Source organism: Cavia porcellus, unplaced genomic scaffold (assembly GCF_034190915.1).
Source record: "Cavia porcellus strain 051 isolate PalLab524CR breed Dunkin Hartley unplaced genomic scaffold, mCavPor4.1 scaffold_25, whole genome shotgun sequence".
Lineage (NCBI taxonomy): Eukaryota > Metazoa > Chordata > Mammalia > Rodentia > Caviidae > Cavia > Cavia porcellus.
The window spans coordinates 47,488,288-47,507,133 of record NW_026947508.1 but is presented as its reverse complement, the minus strand read 5'-3'; the positions used below and the strand labels follow the sequence as shown (position 1 = coordinate 47,507,133).

General features: G+C 38.7%; 1 protein-coding gene across 1 annotated transcript in view; it reads left to right on the top strand.

The window, feature by feature from the left end:
• Window positions 1-1,095: 1,095 nt before the first annotated feature.
• LOC134472806 (forkhead box protein J3-like) overlaps window positions 1,096-18,846 on the top strand; it is a 181,477-nt gene continuing 163,726 nt past the window's right edge. Inside the window, exons 1-2 of the mRNA XM_063235137.1 lie at window positions 1,096-1,153; window positions 1,317-1,617. Of these exons, the coding sequence (XP_063091207.1) occupies window positions 1,096-1,153; window positions 1,317-1,617 (359 nt within the window). The remainder of the gene's footprint in view (window positions 1,154-1,316; window positions 1,618-18,846) is intronic.

The window sequence follows — 18,846 nt, the reverse complement described above, 5'->3', positions numbered from 1 at the left end:
ATAACCCTTAGCCTATTTTTTCCTAGAGCTCTCAACACCTATTTCACAATTCTGTCCCCTAGAATAAAAGCTCCAAGAGGTAGAGTATTTTTCTCTCTTCTCATTGACACTTCTTGAGCACTAAAATACCTTAGAAGGGCTAGGGATTTAGCTCAGTGACAGCGCCTACCTGGCAAGTGTAAGGTCCTAGGTTCGATTCCTGGTACCCTTTCATCCAAAAGTACTGCAGAATCTGCGAACTAAGTAGTGATTGGCAAATATATGTTGGGTGGACGAGAAAATGAATGTTGAGAATCTTGTTAGAGTACTATAAAGAAAAGGTGTTATGTGACGACTTTGAATCCCCAGGGACGCAGGGCATGGAGTTGCTTGGCAAAGGGCAGGTGTTTAATATTTGCTGAAGGAATGGAGTGCTCAGATCTTGAAATACTGGAAGTCTTTATCTGATCTCTTTGACAGAAAAATAACTTTCCAAGGCCAAGTCACTCAGGTCTCTCTTATTCCTCTCATCCAATTAACCTAGCGTTTATCTAAAGAATGCCTCCGTATTCAAATATGAAACATTTATGGAGTTTAAGTGTCCTCAGTGCTGTACAGAGAGTAGGTTAATGAAGCAACAGCAAATAATGTATCGCAATGTAATTAAGCGTGCAATTACAGGGAAGATTATCAGTGCTAACAGTTCAGAGACTCAGTGAAGACTGACGCAGAAGTAAATTCCAAAGTCCAGCAGGCGTCGGAAATACCTTTCTTAATGCTCCCTCCACCTGTTGATAGCAGGACTATAACTCAGACAGTGACCCTGAGAGTCTGAAGGCCTTTCAGAGTTCCAAGTCCTTTGTTTAGCAGAGAGAAAATATGACTCCGCAAAAGAAAGGCCGCCGCAGAAGCGGGCCTAGAACCCGCAGCTCGTGAGGTTTTTAAGAGCAAGTGTCCTCAGGGAAGATCCGCTTCTGCCTTCGCAGGGCCCTGTACCTCCTCGGTGTGTGAGGTCGGAAAGGGGCCAGATTTCTTGGTGAAGCTACGGTGCCTGCCACTACGCTGAGGTGGCACAGGTTGGAAGGCAGGGAGAGAGGTCACGAGGCCACATTCCATATGGTGCACGGGACCCCTGGAAACGGTCCGGGGCCGCAGGTCCTAGCAATCATCGACTGCGGGGCAGCTTTTGCCACCTGCATTCCCCAGACGTCACTCTGAGGGACAGGGTCCAAAATCGCACGGAACTGTGCGCGGCAATTGTTAACACCAGTTACGCAGCGGTAGAGCCACTGAAGTCCCAGGGCACTATTTGCCTTGGCGGAGGAATCCAGTGTAAGTCGCGAGATCGCGGAGGGCCCTGACGCTACCGCCGCTGCCGCCGCCGTCGCCGACGCCAGTACGGTGGCGCAGAGACGTCGCGGGAGGCGAGGGAGGCGGGGGCGTGGGGGGGCGTGGGTCGGTAAGTAGTTCCGGGTGCGCGGCCCCGGATGTTGGCTGCTCCCGCTGCCGCCGCCGCTCTCGGCGCTGCTTCGGGCCCTGGCGGCTCACAACAGGCGCTATTGGGACCCTTCTTAGGGGGCGGAGTCGCACGCAGCGGCCGGGGGCTCGGCCGGGCCGTCCCGGCCTGCGCAGCCTGAGGTGAGTGCCAGGCGCCCGCGCCGCCGGGCCGGGGCGACGGGCGAGGAGGCGGGGCTGGGGCATCTCCCGGGACCGAGGCAGGGGTTGCCCTCCGCGAGACGCTTTCTGCTTTCTCAGCCGCTGCGCGCTGCGTGGTGAGCGGCGGGCGGGGCGGGGGCTCTGGCCGGGCCTGGCGGGGGCGCGAGGCTTGGGTGCCTCTCTCCCCCACGGCGCTTCTCAGCTGCTGCTGCCCCTCAGCTGGGGAGCGGCGGCTCCGCGCCTCCGGCCCCTCCCCCAGATGGGGCCCGGGGGAACCGGACGTAGATCGCTGAGCTCGGAGTCCGAGGGCAGCGGGCGTCTCCTCTCCGCGACTCGCGCCCTCGTCTGGGCCAGCCCCCGGGCCCCGGCGCGATGCGAGTCCTTCTCTTCAAGCCTCTGGGCGCTTTTCGGTCCGGAAGGCGGCTAGTACCTTGTGCCTTCGGGGTGCCCTTCGGCGGAAGAGGCCCTCGCGAGGGGCCTGCGTTCCCGCCCGTTCTTTCGCTGTGTCCTTTGCTGGCATTGGGGCAAAGGCAGCCGTTCCTTGCGGATGTGTTGGTGTCCTGTGTGTGTTGCATCCTGCCCACGTGGTAGGGTGTCCCGTCCCCCCCATCCTCTCCATTTTTGCAGCTGGTGAAGAGGGAGGTTAACGGGATGGTTTTTCCTTTGGTGATTTCCTACGGGTGATGTGGAAAGTGCTAAGGTCAGTTTGCTTTGCAGAGCCCTACAGTTGGTTAGATAGAAGAAACCAAGAGTTTTGTACTCTCTGAAATTGAAATCAGTAAGGGACATACCAGAGCTTAGTTTCATTGACTTTTTTTCTCATCTCCCATCAGCTCTTCTTTCTCTTCTCTCGATCCTAAAATGAGAATAAGCTCCTGTTACTGGTGCTTTGATGCGTATAGTTTTCATATTTCTGTTTTATTTTTTGTGTGTATGATTGGCAGAGGTTTTCCATTTTGGTTGTTGCACTAGTTTATGGCGTTCCTAGATGTATTTATTCCTGAATGAGTAGAGTTGGGGATTGTATCATGTATTTTCTTTTTCCTAACAATTATTTTATTTTTCCTTCTACTGTATTTTGTTCCCTCGTGAAGAAGCATACATGTCATATAGGTGTGTTATATATAGTTTTTTCTTGCAAGATAGCAGTAGTTTCACTTAGTTTCCTTTTTTGTGGAAGTCCTTTTATTTCACTTTTCTTTCTGTTGACTATGTTGGACTCTAGACACCGGTTTAGAAACATGCGGTTTGTATACTTTTTTCCCTCCTATAATGTCCTTTCCAGGTTAAGTTTCCATCGTCCTGTGTTTAGCTTTTTTGAGACCACAGATTGCTCTCTTTACAGGGAAGAGACTACTGTAACAGTGAGAGAAATCTTTCATTCCTTCTAGACCTTAGCACATACTTACAGAAAAGCAGTACATCTCTTAGAGTTTTGTTTCTTCCCTAACTGGGTGGGGTATATAAATGTGGTTGACTTTTTTAGTTTCTTAAGTAAATCTGAGAAGTTGTCTTTTTCTGGTCTTGTGTTGGAGTTACCGAGAGAATCTTGTTCTTGGCTTTGTGCTGCTGAAGATCCTGGAGAGTTTCTCATTCCATTATGAGATTTTTTTGGATGAAGCCAGAACATAATTATTTTGGCCTTTTTAGTTAGTTAGTTTGGGTGAAATAAAAAATTTTACTGTTTCGAAGTCACTCAGTTCCTAAATAGCTAGCATTCTGTTGTTTTTCATATTATGTAGTCTTTTTGAGAATGAATTAAAATCATGTGTGTGTGTGTTATTGGAAATTGAACTCAGGCCTTCATATTGAATTGTATCTCAGCCCTTCTAGAAAATTTTTTTATTTCAAGACTAAGTTTTGCGAAGTTGCCCAGGCTGGGGTTGAATTTGGAGTCACCCTACCCAGCTTCCAGAGTGCTGAGATTAGAAGAGTGCACCATTATACTAGCCTTGAGTTATATTTCTAATAATTGTTTTATTTCTTTTATTGGGTATAATTGTTAGTATAGTCTTCCTTTTTCTTTCTACATAGAACAAAAACACTGAAATACAGATCGTGCCTGCTTTTACTGTGCTAAGTTATGGGTGGGGCAGTGGAAAGCAGTGATTGTCTTTTGATACAATGTGAAACATTTTTTAGTAAGTCAGTCAACATTTGTGTACTGTACTTCTGCAAAGGACCGAGCTGCCTATTTGTGAAGTAGTCTTATGAAAAAACTTGGAAACTAAAATAGGGGTCTCTTTGAAAAACTCAACAGTTGTTGAAAGAGGAACAGAAGTTTCTTTTGTTGGAGAAGCAGCGCTTGTACATCAAAATCACTGAACAACCAGGTATGGTGGTGCCTGCCTGTAATCCTAGCACTTGGGAGGCTAAGGCAAGGAAGATTGCTGTCAATTCAAGGCCAGCCTGGGCTACATAGTAAGTTTAAGGCTACCCTGAACTAGATAGCAAGACCCTGCCTCAAAAAACGAAAACAAACAGACAACCTACAAAATCACCAAATAACATCCAACTCCTGTTTGAGTTAAAAGTGCAACCAAGGTCAAAGATTTATGTGATATGTGAGAAAAATTCACAAAGTGGAAAGAGTTTTTCCAGGAAATCAAAGAGGCATGTGCAAAGGCAGAGAAATGGCAATAGACAAAAAATATGAAGGACCTTGACTGTCACAGATAATCTGTATTGGTGAATAATAAGTGAAGTTGGGATTGATGAGGGTGTTCATGGAGGGTCTTTCAAGGATAGAGTTAGTTTGATCGGGTACTCTAATTCTCTTCAGAAAGTGGGGAGACCAAGGCAAAAGGGTCGTTGCAAGTTTGAGGCCAGCCTGGGCTAGGAAAGTGAGCTCAACGCCAGGCTGAACTGCCTAGTGAGACCCTGTCTCAAAAAGCCAAAAAACAAACAAACAACAAAAAGAAGGAGTAAGATGTCCTGACATATAAGGTACTGGTTGAATAGCTAACATTAAGTACTTATGTATGCCAGACATTTTTCTGAACTATGTGTATTACCTTACTGAAACGTAAGGGACTTCAGGCAAGTTACTAAACCTTATGCATTTAATCATTATCTAGAGAAAGGAAATGCAGATTTTGTAGTGACTGGACTATAACTGGTAGTAAAATGTGAGTAGATATGTATAAGATGGGAAGTATAATGGAGAAGGCTTTGAGCTTTGGAATTTTGAGTCACATAATAGACTAATAGGTAAAACATTCTGAGAAGAATCAGGAAGTACATTAGTGGCACAGAAACCAAAGATAGGAAGATTTTTCCACCACAAAGGTTGATAGTACCAAATTCAGTCTTCCAGTTCAGACACAGTGACTATAGTGAAGACTGTTGAACTAGACCAGGAGGAGGTGATTCATAACCATAGAATTTTGAAAGGAAAGATAATAGATGCCAGATTTGTTATTAGTAGGATTTGTAGAGATATAATGGTCTCATGATAATTTTCATTATTTTTTCCTAATGCCTACCTCAGCCTGGGTCTCAGTCTAGTTCACATGTCGGAGCTCACTAATTTTTTTTTTTTTAAAAAGTGTTTGAGACAATTCTAATTTAGCAGTTCTCTTCTTAATCTTTTCAGAACAGCTTTATGTATTGAGATAAAATTTACATTCCATAGAATCTATCTATTTAAAGTATACAGTTCAGTGGTTTTTAGTGTCTTCACAGAGGACAACCATAACCACAGCAGTTTTTAGAATAACATTTCAAAAAGAAATTTGGCTGGACGTGATGGCACATGCTTATAATCCCAGCTCTCTAGGAAGCTGAGGCAGGAGGATAACAAGTTCAAACCTATTCTGGGAAACGTAGCAACTTAATGAGGCCATGTCTCAAAAAAATGTACTGGCTCAGTGCAAGGCCCTCGGTTCTCGATTCCCAGTGTCACGAAAGGGGGACTCTTGTATCCATTAGCAGTCACCTCCCCAACTCCATACACACATAGTCCAAAGCAAGTCAGTAATGTATTTAACATGTCTATTGATTTGCTGGTTCTGTACACTTCCTATAAGGGGAGTCATGCTGTTTTCATTTCAGTCTTTTGTGTCTGACCTCTTTTGCTTAGTGTGTGTTTCAGTGGTTATCCATGTTGTATGTATCAGCAGTTCCTTTTCATTGTCAAATAATATTTTATTATGTTAATGTACTACATTTTTGACTGTTCGTCAGTTGATGCACATTTAAGTTTCTTATTCATCTTCATCAGTTCTTCACATTACAGTCTTTGTAGCCTTCCTGGCAGATTATAACCTCTGTTGTACATTTTAGTAGGCCTTAGGGGTATGAAAATGAGTAATACATGGGCCCTGAGCATTTATTTAGAGCTTGAATGGATTGGGTATGTTTTCTCATGCATTATCTCATTTGATCTCACAATAACCCTATAATGTAAAATGAGCAGTTTGAAATTTGGGTCGGGAGGCTTGCACATTTAAGTCTGTGGAGCAGTAATGGAGCAAATAATTTTTGGCTTGTGTTTGTGCTGTTTCTTCTAGTATGTGCTGCTTTTCTAATTTAGAGGATCCCCACGAAAAATTCTAGAGACTTAACAGGGATTACTTACTTGAGTAGTCACTGAATTTTAATGATTAATCTTTAGCATGTCAAGACTTCAGACTTTGTCTTTCAGAACTTTAATAGGAATTAAGATGGTGATGACAATAATGATAAATAATAATGGCTAACATTTTTTGAGGCGTTACTGTTGGCACAAAAATGATGTAAATACTTTTATTATATAATCCTCCCAACTCCTAAGAGGTAGATTTTATTATCATCAAAGTGTTACAGATGAGGAAATAGGCATAGAAGGATTAAGTCGCTTGTTCAGAGGTACATAGCTAGGAATAAAGAGCCAGGATTTGAACCCTTGCTGTCTGTTTTCAGAATTTAGTAGCTCTTAATCACTGCACTGTTCTGTTTACTAGTTATAAATTAAAAGAGAGTAATATTCCAAGTAAGAGCATGACTAGGAATATGCAGATAGGATTTTACCAAAGTTAACTTGACATTGCATCCACCTTTTCTTTAAATATGGACCTAACATTGTAACATTATAGTATACAAAGATAAATGCTTAAATATTTGGGTATATTGTTTTTGTTTGTCCTTGCTAATAGTCTCTCAGCTTAGAAATCACATTGTTTTCACTGCTCTCTTGGCTTTTTAGTTGTTTTGCTTTCCATATAGTCACTATTAGGAAACCTGGGCTTGCGACAGCTAATGCTCATTTTTAACCTTTCCAAAGCCTTCTTTTAACTGTTAAATTTTTTTTCCACTTTGAACAATTAGCCTTTCAGTCATAGAGAGGGAGATAATTCTTTACCTACTCCATTCCAAATCAGAAAATACTGCATCACAGTGGCATTTTATAACAATTGTTAAAAATTTTGATGATCTTAATTGGCATAACTGGGTCTTAGTGCACAAATAATAAAAGCACAGTCTTTTGGTTTAAAGAGATTGACTTACACTGAAATTGGAAAAGGCATCTGCTGTACAGGATTTTTGATTTAATAGAATTTGTTATAACCAGATCAGCAAAGCATTATTACTGTGGACCATCTGTTGGGATATGGAAGTAGCTTTGTTACATGGAACCAGATGTTATACTTATGTTTTTAACAGCATTCTATGTATTTTAAGTACATTTTGTTCTTAGATACCTTCTACTGTTATTCTACTTGACATACATACTAACTGATAACCTGAGAATGTGATGTTTTTCAAGTGTGATGTTTTCTATAGAATTAGGATAAAATATATGAGACACAGTAATTCATGTGATATGAAACTTTAGTACTACGAGATAAAAGATAAGTATGAATATATGTTATGGGACAGTAACATAGAACCCAATTCAGTAAGAACTCTTACTTTGACACCATTGATAGGCTTAGATTCAAATAATTTCTTTCCTTTTTTCTGTTTAAAATTTTTTTGTTGATACTGAGAATTGAACTCAGAGCCTTGTATATATGAGACCTGTGTTCTGCCACTGAGCTACATCCCACTACCTCCCCTGCTTTCTTTTTTATTTAATTTGAGACAGGGTCTTGAGATACGTTACCAAGAGTTTCCTCAAACTTTTGATCTTTCTGCCTCAGCCTCCTGGGGTTATAGGTATGTGCCACCATGCCCAGCTCTAATAATTTCTAGGTTACTTTGGTTGCTTGAAGAATTTTATTATAAATCTAAAGTGATTTCATTTTGGTGTAATTAGACCTACATTAACACTGTACTGACTTATTTCCCGTCATTAAGGGGTGAAGTAGTCTGTAATGAACGCAAATTTTCAGAGTGTAATTAGACGAGCTAATGTTAGAACATAATCATAGAGACTTTTTAGAGACTCCAAACACTATGTTGTCTATTTTTTATTATTTTCAAGTCATGTGTAGAGAGAGATGGTCACAGATTCTGTTAAAAACTTAGCCCTACCTATGATGACCCTGTAGGAAACTACATAATCAGCTGACTTTAGTTTTGACCTGGGGTACAAAGTTAAAAGCATAACTAAATTTTTCCTAGATAGAGTCCTTTTTTGGGTGGGGATGTATATTAGGAATCAAACTCAACCTCTCGCTTGCCCACCAGGTGCTGTGCTGCTGAGCTATATCCCTGGCCTAGGTAGAATCCTGCTCAAGTGACATAGTGTCAGATTGATCACCTAATTGATTGAATTTTGTGCTGATGTAATTGTATTAAAAAACCTCAAAACTTGGAATCATTTTCTTCCCATGTTTGAGGCCTAACCTTTCTTTAATAACATTAATAGGACAGCTTTCTAATAACTGAGATTTACAAGAGAAATAGATGAGGGGGGTAGACAGCTAGAATTCAACTAAGAAAGTTTCAAATTTTGTTTGCTTAGAAATGAGATTGGAGTGGTATATTGGAAATAGGTTATTGTTAACATGCTAGATTTTGGCTGATGAATATACAGGTATTAAATTATTAAAAATAACTTTTAAAGGCGTTTGTGGCTTGGCTGTACACTTCTGGAAATTATTTAAAGTGACAGCAGCCAGATACCCAGCTACTGAGAGTTCTGGACCCTCTGAAAGAAGCTGGAACACAGTGTTGAGAGCTATTGTACCCTTTGAAAGAAGATGGAACAGTGTTGTAGCAGGAAGTGAATGACATGGCGTTGGTTTCTGCTGGTGTGGTTATGTCTGTGAATCTGTGACATACTTAGGAACAGACAGGTAAAATGTGTTGTAGATGAATGGTTTTGTTTTATCATGTATTCATGGAGAGCAGCCACCAGAGAAATGCTGTCTTTACCAGTCAGAGGAAACCTTATTGAACGTTGTTTATTAGAGAGCATTTGTGTTTTTGAAACATTTTCATCTTATATTTGGTTGAATTTTATTGAGTTTGTTACAGTTTGGAGCCTCACAGAAGCCCTTTGATTGATGTAGGTAGGGCAAGTAATACTCTTGATAAATGGAGAAACTGAAGCTAAGATTTACTTAGTGACACTCACTTAATAGGGGAGCAGACATTAGAGCCCAAACTCTGCATTTCTTTTCTAGACTTGTACTGTCAAATTTAGGAGTCGTAAAACTAGTGGGCAACTTCCTTAAATGTAGGTCAATTTTTCATTCTTTGGAAGCATTCTGACTAAATCTGCATTCTGTGTCTTTAGAATTCTGGAGGTGAGGATGGGAAGAACTTAGAATAGAAACTCTTAAGGATTGCCAAACAAATTAGGTCTTATTTTGTGAAAGTACGTTGAGAAATTATTTGGAACATGGTTCTACTGAGGGTGCCTGGATTACTGCCACAGCATGAAATCTGTTGTCTCTTGCATGGTGGGCTGGTTATGTAGCCTAAGCTAGTGATCTTCCTGCCTTATTCTCCTCAATTGCTGCGATTACAGGCATGTGTCACCATGCCCAACTGCATGGTGGGTTAGAAGACTGAGAGTATGTAATGTAAAGAAGATGTAACTGAATGGAAAAGACTGGGAGAAAAAGCATAGCAACGAGTAACCTGTCTTTATGTGAGCGTACTTTTATAGTTTAAAAGAAAACAAACTATTTTTTCCAGATGAAAATTTGGAAGAATATGAATGTTAGCACATTTGAAGGGCAGTTTAAAAAGCTGGTATTATCAAAGTATTTTGCTTTCTAAGCAGTTATGAAAATCAATGAGCCTGGTAACTTATTTAATTACAGTCTTGTAGGTCAAGATTCGAGTGAAGTAAGTGGTTTAAGTTTTTGTTAGGTTTTGGTCCTTTCAAGAAATTAATTTTAGTCCTCCAGGGGCAAGCAAAATTTGGTATTGTGGGTTTTGTTTGTTTTGTTTTGTTTTCTTGAGACAAGATTTCACTATGTAGTCCATGCTGGCTTTGAACTCACTATGTAGCCTAGGCTAACCTTAAACTTGTGATCCTCATACCTCACCATCCCAACTGCTGAGATTATAGGCATGTGTCACCACACCTGACTTAAAATACTATTTTTAACTCATAAACATTGGATTTATTCATTTCTCTTACTCGCTCACTTATTTGCCCTCTTGTTATGTGCTGGCATACTGGGGACACAAGTGAAAGCAGAGTTTGCTATCAGCAGAGACTGCAGCTTTTAGTTGGTGAGAGACATCACAGAGATATCTTTGACATATAGAGGTATCCTGCCATTTCTTCTGTTTATGAATTAGAAAGGCAGAATGGGGGCTGGGGATTTAGCTCAGCGGCATAAGCACCTGCCTGCAAGCAGGCAGTGAGTTCGATCCCCAGTACTGATTAAAAAAAGGAAAAAAGACAAACAACAACAACAACAAAAAGGCAGAATGACTAGTTTGCTTATTTAAAGGATTTAATGCTTTTAGCTGTATATTTAGGTAGTTACAATAGTAGCTGATGTCTTCATGATTCTTTATAGAACATTGAAGATCATTGATCTAAATATAAAGAATTTCCTCATCTGAGGAACAGCTTACTGAAGTAGATGATGTAGGCATTCTGATTTGTATCAGGTTTGCTTTGGTAGCCTGATTAAGAAATACTGTATTGACTCTTCTGGAATGGAAACTCTTTTTAGGTTTTTATCCTCCCTATATTCGGTCGTGCTTCCCTTAACAATAAGGATGTGTTCTGAGAAGGGTGTTGTGAGGTTATTTTGACTTTGTAGGAATATCTAAGTGTGCTGTACTTATACAAACTAAAATGATAATGACTTCACTTAGGGGTGATACATTCTTATGAGACCATTGTCGGTGCAACATGTTATGTGGCTTATGGCTGTCCTTATGTTGTACATGAAATGTGGTAGGCATTGTTGTGTATTTCTTATGCTAATAACAGAAAGAATATTTCATGATTAACTTTAAGAATTTTAATATTACAGATAACTTGTATCAAAAGTTACCTTTTGTCTAGTGTAGAGAGATATACTATATAGTAGTTCTTTCTTCATTCAGTGTAGTGAGCTATCTCACTTCAGCACTTCACATAGTCATTTAGCTTTTCTTTTTGTTTCTCTCTTTCTTTTTTTTGGAGGCAGGGTCTCTGTGGTTCAGGATGGCCTTGAACTCACTATGTACCCCCAGGCTGGCATCAAACTTGTGGTGATCCTTCTGCCTCAGCCTTCCAAATGTTGGGTTTACAACTTGTGCCACTATGCTCAATAGTCATTTAGCTTTTCTTTGAATATTATTGTTGCCTGTAGTTGAAAGGTGACAGCTGTAATTGAGTTAAAATTTGCTTCTAATTTCTTTTTGCCTGTTTTTCCATGTGGAATAGCAGAGACTTTGTTTGCCTGTCACAAGATAACATGTTAAATATTTAAAGGTGAATACTCTTTCAGCAAAAAAAAATTTTTTTTTTTGATACCTGTGCATTCAATACACTGTTCTGGGTGCTATGAGAAACCCAGACGTAATTAAGAGGTGTTTGTTTACAAGGAATGTGAGGAATGTTACAGAAAAAGAGCCTTGGATTTGCCAAGAAGAGAGTGCTTTTGCTTGATGATGATCAAGAAAGCTTTGTGGAAGAGATAGTGGTTGTGATAATATTAGAGATTGGGTTCTCTAATCTGAAGGCATAGTCGAAGATTTAGAAAGGATGGAGGTGAGAGGAGTAGAAAAAGAATCAATCAGGTTGGTTGTTTGCCAGCTATACTCCAGGATATTAAAAATGCTCGTTATTGTATCCTTAGCACCTGAGGGAGTGTTTGTGAAATAATTGAGGCTCAGTAAAGTTTATTTATTGAATGAATGAATAACTTTTCACATTTTAGAAATACTGAATATCCTTTTCTTAGACATTCACAAAGGAGTCTCAGATATTGAACACTTTGATAAAAGAATGATTATCACTTATTTTCTTTTTTTGTACTGGGGATTGAATTTATGACTGCCTCCTTGTACAAGGCAGGTGCTTATGCCACTGAGCTAAATCCCTAGCCATGTCACTTTTTTTTTTTTAGTTTGTAGACATTCTTTTTTATTTTATGGAAAAAAGGTAAAACAATTTCATAACAAAATAGAATAACAGTAGTTGTACGTTACATGTTGTTATCTTTAAAGTAGTTGCTCAGGGCTGGGGATTTAGCTCAGTGGCATAAGTGCCTGTCTTGCAAGCAGGCAGTCGTGAGTTCGATCCCTGGTACCGATAAAAAGGAAAAAGACAAAAAAAAAATAAATAAATAAATAAAATAAAGTAGTTGCTCAGGGTTCAGGATATAGGTATAAAGATTTCTGCAATTGTTATTAGCACAAACCTTTTGTTGAACTGAGACACTAATAGTATAACTGCCTTGCATTTTCCCCTCTTTTCCTGCTTTTTCAAATGCCCATTAACAATTCTTGAAATAGTCTGAAAAATATTATGCTGGGTCTGTATGTAGAGATGAGATGGAAGTCTGAAGATCAGTGTTTCTACCTGAAACTAAACATGCCCACTTTCTTCAGTCGTTCTGTACTAGCCGTTTGGTTTCTAACCACTTCACTAGTCTGTATCCCTCCCTGCAAGCATTCTAGCTTGTAAGTGTTCTTAACATGAGTAGCTCAAAACAGAATACAGTACTCTGGTATGAACTAACCACAGTGAAGTGTGCATTGGACACGTTACAGTCCTCCTAGATCTGAGTACTATTCTAATAAGGTCTAAGATTGTATTTTGTTTCTTTTTAGCAGTAGCAACTGAGTCATTGCTTTGGCTCATACTCAGTTTTCATATTAATTTACAAGAGGTTCTTTGAGTAGATTTAAAGAGATTTCTTATTAGTATAGCTAACAAAATGAATACCCATTTTCTTCTGATTGACTATATGCTGTTTTCTAAGCACTAGTTCATTCTTAACTTCCTGAAATCAGAGAAAAAAAAAATTGTACAATGCCAGAGTTGAGGGAGTAACATTCAAAAGACTTTGGTACAAGTGCTTTGTTGAGTGTGCTGTAGAGCATATAAAATAATAATGAATTGCCATTTAGCAATCACTGAGATTCAAATAATTAAGGTATTTTCCACGTGTCTCATTTTTTCTTTGTGCCTGAAGTACCTGAAAGAAAAATTGAGACACTTTTTAAAACCTGTTATTAGTATGTATCTCTAAACAAGACATTTTCATGCATCTGTGTTATGATTATAACAAAATCGATTGTCTTCAGTGTCATCTGATATTCAGTTCATAAATCAGATTCCTACACTTGATCTTAGCCAAAAGGCTGAGCTGTGATAAATCAAATTCCTGATTAAAGATACCTTTTTATTATTTGTTTTTAATTGAATCAATATGTAGACCAAGTCTACACATTGCGTTGGTTATGTTTCTTATTTCTTTTATTCTAACAGCAGTTTCTCCTCCTTACTTTTTGATACCATTTGACTCTTTTGGTTCTTTATGTTTTTGTACCAAAGATGCAGATACTGTTACTATCCCTTTTGAAAATGTATTACGTTTTTCTTCTTTTACATCATTTCAGCAAGCAGTTTGGAATGTAATGTCCAAAAGGAGTACTAGGCATTGAGGTAGGTATGAAGGTTAATTTGACCTAGTAGAAGCCAACATTGTAATGGTAGAGACAGCTGCCTCCTGAAATAATACCAAGTGTATTGTTTGCCCTCTTATGGGTCATGCCTTGTTTACAGTAGCCTCCTATTACTTCCCCTTGGATGCTACCAATGGAATCTTGTACTGATCAGGACCCATGGTTAATTATTGAGTCAATCTAAATTACGCCTATTTTGGGCCTGTCAGTGCTTATACTGTCTCTTTGGGGGAACTAAAGCAAAGTTCATGTTATAGTTACCATGTAGCATTTTAATTCTCCAACAAGGTTATAAACATCATGTCTTATTTTTCCTTGTGGTTCTGAACTTTGAAGAGACCTGATTCATGCAATAGTTCTACTTTTCCCTGAGTCATTAGGACTTTCTGCCATTTAAAAAGCAATAATGCAGATCTTATTCTACAATCTGAATCAGGGATGACAGATAGACATACAGTACATGATTTGCATGTTAGCGCTTCCCCATCACATGGTCCTGGCAATCTACTAATTTCTGGTTGCTTTTAGACACGACTTTCTCAAGCATTTCGGGCATCCACTATCATTTGAACTTGATTGACAAATGATAATGAAACCTTTGTGCTATCCTTGTCCTAAATCAATATTTCCTGAATTAACTGGTAAATCAGAATCACCTGAGATAACTTTTAATTTCCTGGATTTCATTCTAGACTCCTAAAATTTCTAAAAATGGAATAGAAATGATTCATATGAAGTCAGTAATTTTTTTTTTAAAGACTAACTTTGGGGGACACGGGATAGGTAATTTTTATTTTGTTAGAAAATTCTGGTAATGGAGACTATCCTTCTATCTTTGTTACAGTATAGCATTTAGTTACTCTTGACAACCAGTAAATTCTGATGGGTTTGATTTACTCTTCAAGAGTATGGTAGGTCTTTTGCTTTGAATTACACCAGGGAAAGCACATGAATCAAATGCCCAAGATAAAGATACAGGATCCAGAGTAGTGACATGTTGATTTTCTAAATATAACTGAGGTCAGATTTAAAGCCTCAAAACCTTTCAGTCTTCTAAAAGATTATTCTCTGTTTAGTGAATACTTTTAGAAGTTGTTTAAAATGGAGCTCAATGTTTTTGGACTAAACTTGTAGATTTTTAATATTTCATGTATGTTCATTACAGGGGATTTAAACAAACAATGTGATTTAACTTCATATACTTTCATCATATTTCCCATAAAAATAAATCTATACTTTGAAAAAGTTCTTTATTTGACCACACAGTTTGTGTGGTCACTGCATCTTGTGGGTAAATTATTGAGTCTAGTAGAGAGACTGAAACTTCAGGATTATCCTGTGGGTTTTTAATGGCTGGCTCAGAAATAGAATCTTGTGTTATTTACTGAATTATGATTTGGTTTGAAGAGGGTGACCTGTGATCTGTTTATATAAATTGCAGGAAGTAAAGTTAGGAGTTTGGAAGAACTTACGAAGCTTGAATGGGTTTTTTTTTTTCTTGTCTTCTGTTTCTTCCTGGGCCTGATCTTGATTTAGGAAGAGAAGGTATACCCATTGATTAGAGCTTTCAAAAATAACAAACAGCCAATTGTGGCACATGTGTTGTAGGTTCACCACCACTGGGGTAGCCTAAGTAGTTGATTCATAGGTAACAGTAGAATAAGTTCCTTTAGAATAATTTCAGGTGTATGAACTTTTTTGTGGACTGTATGTATATTTTTGTTAAATACGTTTTATGAATGCACGTCACGTTTGGAAATAATAGAGGCCCAGAAAACAAGGGCTACTGAATGGTTCAAGGGAGGGGACTATTGATTTGAAGGTAATTGCTTTTAGTAGAGTTGCTTTCTAGTATAGTCATTACTTTACTTTTCTAGCATTGGGATTTGGGAATGGATCTTGTACTAATGAGAGAAGTGGGAATTAGAACAAATAAGAACATTTGTATAATGCTTCTGAACACTTTTCCCCCAACAACGTTATTGAGATTTAATCATACACCATATAATTTACCTATTTGAAGTGTAGAATTCACTGTTTTTTAGTATATATTCATAGAGTTGTGTAATCATTGCTACATTCTAATTTTAGAACATTCTCCTCTCCTAAAAGAAGCTCCATACCTTCGAGCAATCTCTATTCTCCTTTTACCTCTTCTCTTCCCCCTAGCCCTAATCTGTGTAACGCAACTACTCAGGTATAACCTAATTGCTAATATCAGTTTGTCAGTTGTGGACATTTAATATAAATGGAATCATACATGTGGTTCTTATGACTAATTTCTTTCACTTAGCATGTTTTCAAAGGTTGTGACATTTTGTCAGAGTATTCTATTGCATGGTTATAACACATTTTGTTTATTCATTAGTTGATGGACATTTGGATTTTTTTTTTCTGTTAGGATTTAGTGCTACTAAGAACATTCTTGTTTAAGTTTTTCTGTGGGTGTAGATTTTATATTTTGGGATATTATATCCAAGGAGCAGAATTGCTGGTTCATATGGTAAATCTATGTTTAACTTTTTGGCAAATCACCAAACTGTTTGCCAGAGGGGCTATGCTATTTTGGATTTCTGCTGGCAACACATGACAGTTTCAGTTTCTACATATCTTTGCAACACTATTATCTTTCTTTTAAAAAAGCAATCCTGGTGGGAATGAAGTAGTATATTACTGTAGTTTGGATTTACATTTCGCTGTGACTAGTGATGATCAACATTTTTTCATGTGTTCATTGGACATTTGTGTATTTTCTTGTAAATATGGCTGGTGAGATCCTTGGATTGTCTTCTTATTGGGCTGTATGAGTTCTTTGTATATTCTGGATACCTAACTCACGGGGTTGGTCCTAAATTGCTTGGGGTAGAAAGAAGTGATTGCTACAAGGATTGTGCTAATTAAAGATTTGATGCATTTTCAGTCATACCTTATTTTAAATTTCTTTTTTCCAGCTCTGGAAGAACTTAGTTTATTCATTCATTTAACAAATGAGGGCTTGCGTGTACCCAAGGTTTTGAGGATGTACAGAGAATAAAACAGACAAAACTTCCTATTCTCATGAAGCTTACATTTGTGGAGGAGAAACTGTAAATAAAAGTTACATCAAATGATGAGAAAAGCTGTGAAGAATAAAGCAGAATAATGATGACAGAATAAAAGTTAAAAGTACTTCCTGCCTTTATTGAATTCTTAATCTATACCTCTGTGCTCTGATTGACTTTATTGCACTTTCCATTTACTTTCACTTTATACAATGGTTGGTTAACTTTCTTTTCCCTCTTGGAATTCTTAACCTCATTGCAGTCTTTTTTTTTTTTTTTTTTGTCTTTTTCCTTTTTATCCTTTTTATTGGTACCGGGGATCGAACTCACGACTGCCTGCTTGCAAGGCAGGCGCTTATGCCGCTGAGCTAAATCCTCAGCCCCCCCTCATTGCAATCTTAAGTTTTGCTCTCTCTGTTCCACACAATCAACTCTGCAGTTATTTTATACTAACAGCCAATATCCCTCTGTTGTGTCCATCTTGATACACATTTGACACAATTGCCTTTTTCTCCCTAACATCTCTTGCTGCTATCTGTAATACTACTTTCTCAAGTTTTTATTCTTTTTGAACAGGTTCCTCTGACCTCTCTTTTAATACTTCCATGGTGCATTGAGGATCCTCATGAATTTAATCAGAGGAGAGCGGATGACAGTTTTGCTCAAGCTACACCTGGGTGTGTTCAGGTTTAACTAATGGAGCTGGGGTGGACAACTGATTACTATTCACTCAGCGAGATTCTTTTCCTTGCGCTTCATCTGGCACATTTTACTCTAGCTGATTAAAATACAGATTATTTCCAACACTACTTTAATGATTACTTGTGACTGATAGTAGAGTATATAGTAGTTCATAATGTTAGGTCAAATGGCCTGAATCACAAAGGTTTTTCCTTCATGGAAATTAATGAATTGTATACTTTCTAGATTCAGAAGTAATAAAAGGAGTAGCTTTTTGACCTCTTGCTGTAGTATTTGTTTTCAAAAATTCAGTTCTTTTTGTCTTGTATTATGCTCATGCTTTTATTCAGTCTACTTTCATAGTAATTGAAACATGAAGTTAACCTTGGAGAAATTGCCAATAATAATCAGTGGTACATAGTAATTGTCAGAGGTGGAATTCCAGTGTAGGTCTTCAGAATCAAAAATCATTTGTTATGGATTAAAAACTGGTGGTCAATTTAACACCAGCTGAATTAAATCAGCATGGTGCTGAGTGTTGCTGGTCCACCTGAGGAAAGTTGCCAGCATAAAAGGAGATGTGGGGAAAAGTGGGGTGTTGTGTGTTCTCCTAAGTGTTGTTTGGAGCCATTGGTTCTGGAGGAGCTTGTCATGGCTAGCAACTCCGAAATGAATTTAGCTATTTTCATTGGAAGAGCTCAGGACCTTATCACTGAGAATGGCTGCGGTTCACTTTGGAGGAACGCTGGTCCTTACATTGAGCATCCCTTCTTGGCTCCAGAGGGCAAGATGTGTGCTGTTTAATCTCCAGCAGAAATTGGCACGGTGGCTTCCTGATATGTCACACTTGAATTCTGATCGTTGAGGAGCTCGGGACCTCATTGTCACTGAGGATGGCTGTGGTAATTTTCAGGGATGCCCTGGTTCTTATTTTGAGTCATCGCTTCTTGGTTCCACTGCAGAACCTTCAATCTACTGCACAAATCCTTCACCCTGCTGGCGTAGACTTTCTAGCTTCTACCGATGACCTTTGGGCCTTCTCTGTATATCCATAAAACAGACTTGAATGGGTCATTGTCATGGGCTCTAGGTTTCAGCTGGACTCATGCAGAACATTGCTGTGGGATCCAGACCCTTGGCTGGATTTTCTAGATCTTTAGTGTGGTGAACAGATTTCCTGCATTTTCTCTATTTAATGCTGGGTGATTATCATAAAATAGTATAAATTCTGTATCCTGTATGTAGTTGTTTTCCTTGCAACCCCTGCCTACAACATCATCATTGTAAATTCTTTGTAAATTATAAAGCATTGTATTTCTATAAGGGTAGGAGAGGAGAGGGCTTATAGGAATTACTTGGGAACTTTTTGAAAATAACTTTCTCCACGTTCACCTCCTATTCCCAGTAATGCACCAATATACAACTATATTTGTTTTAACAGCTGCTTCCTAAATGTAAATAGTTTGTAACT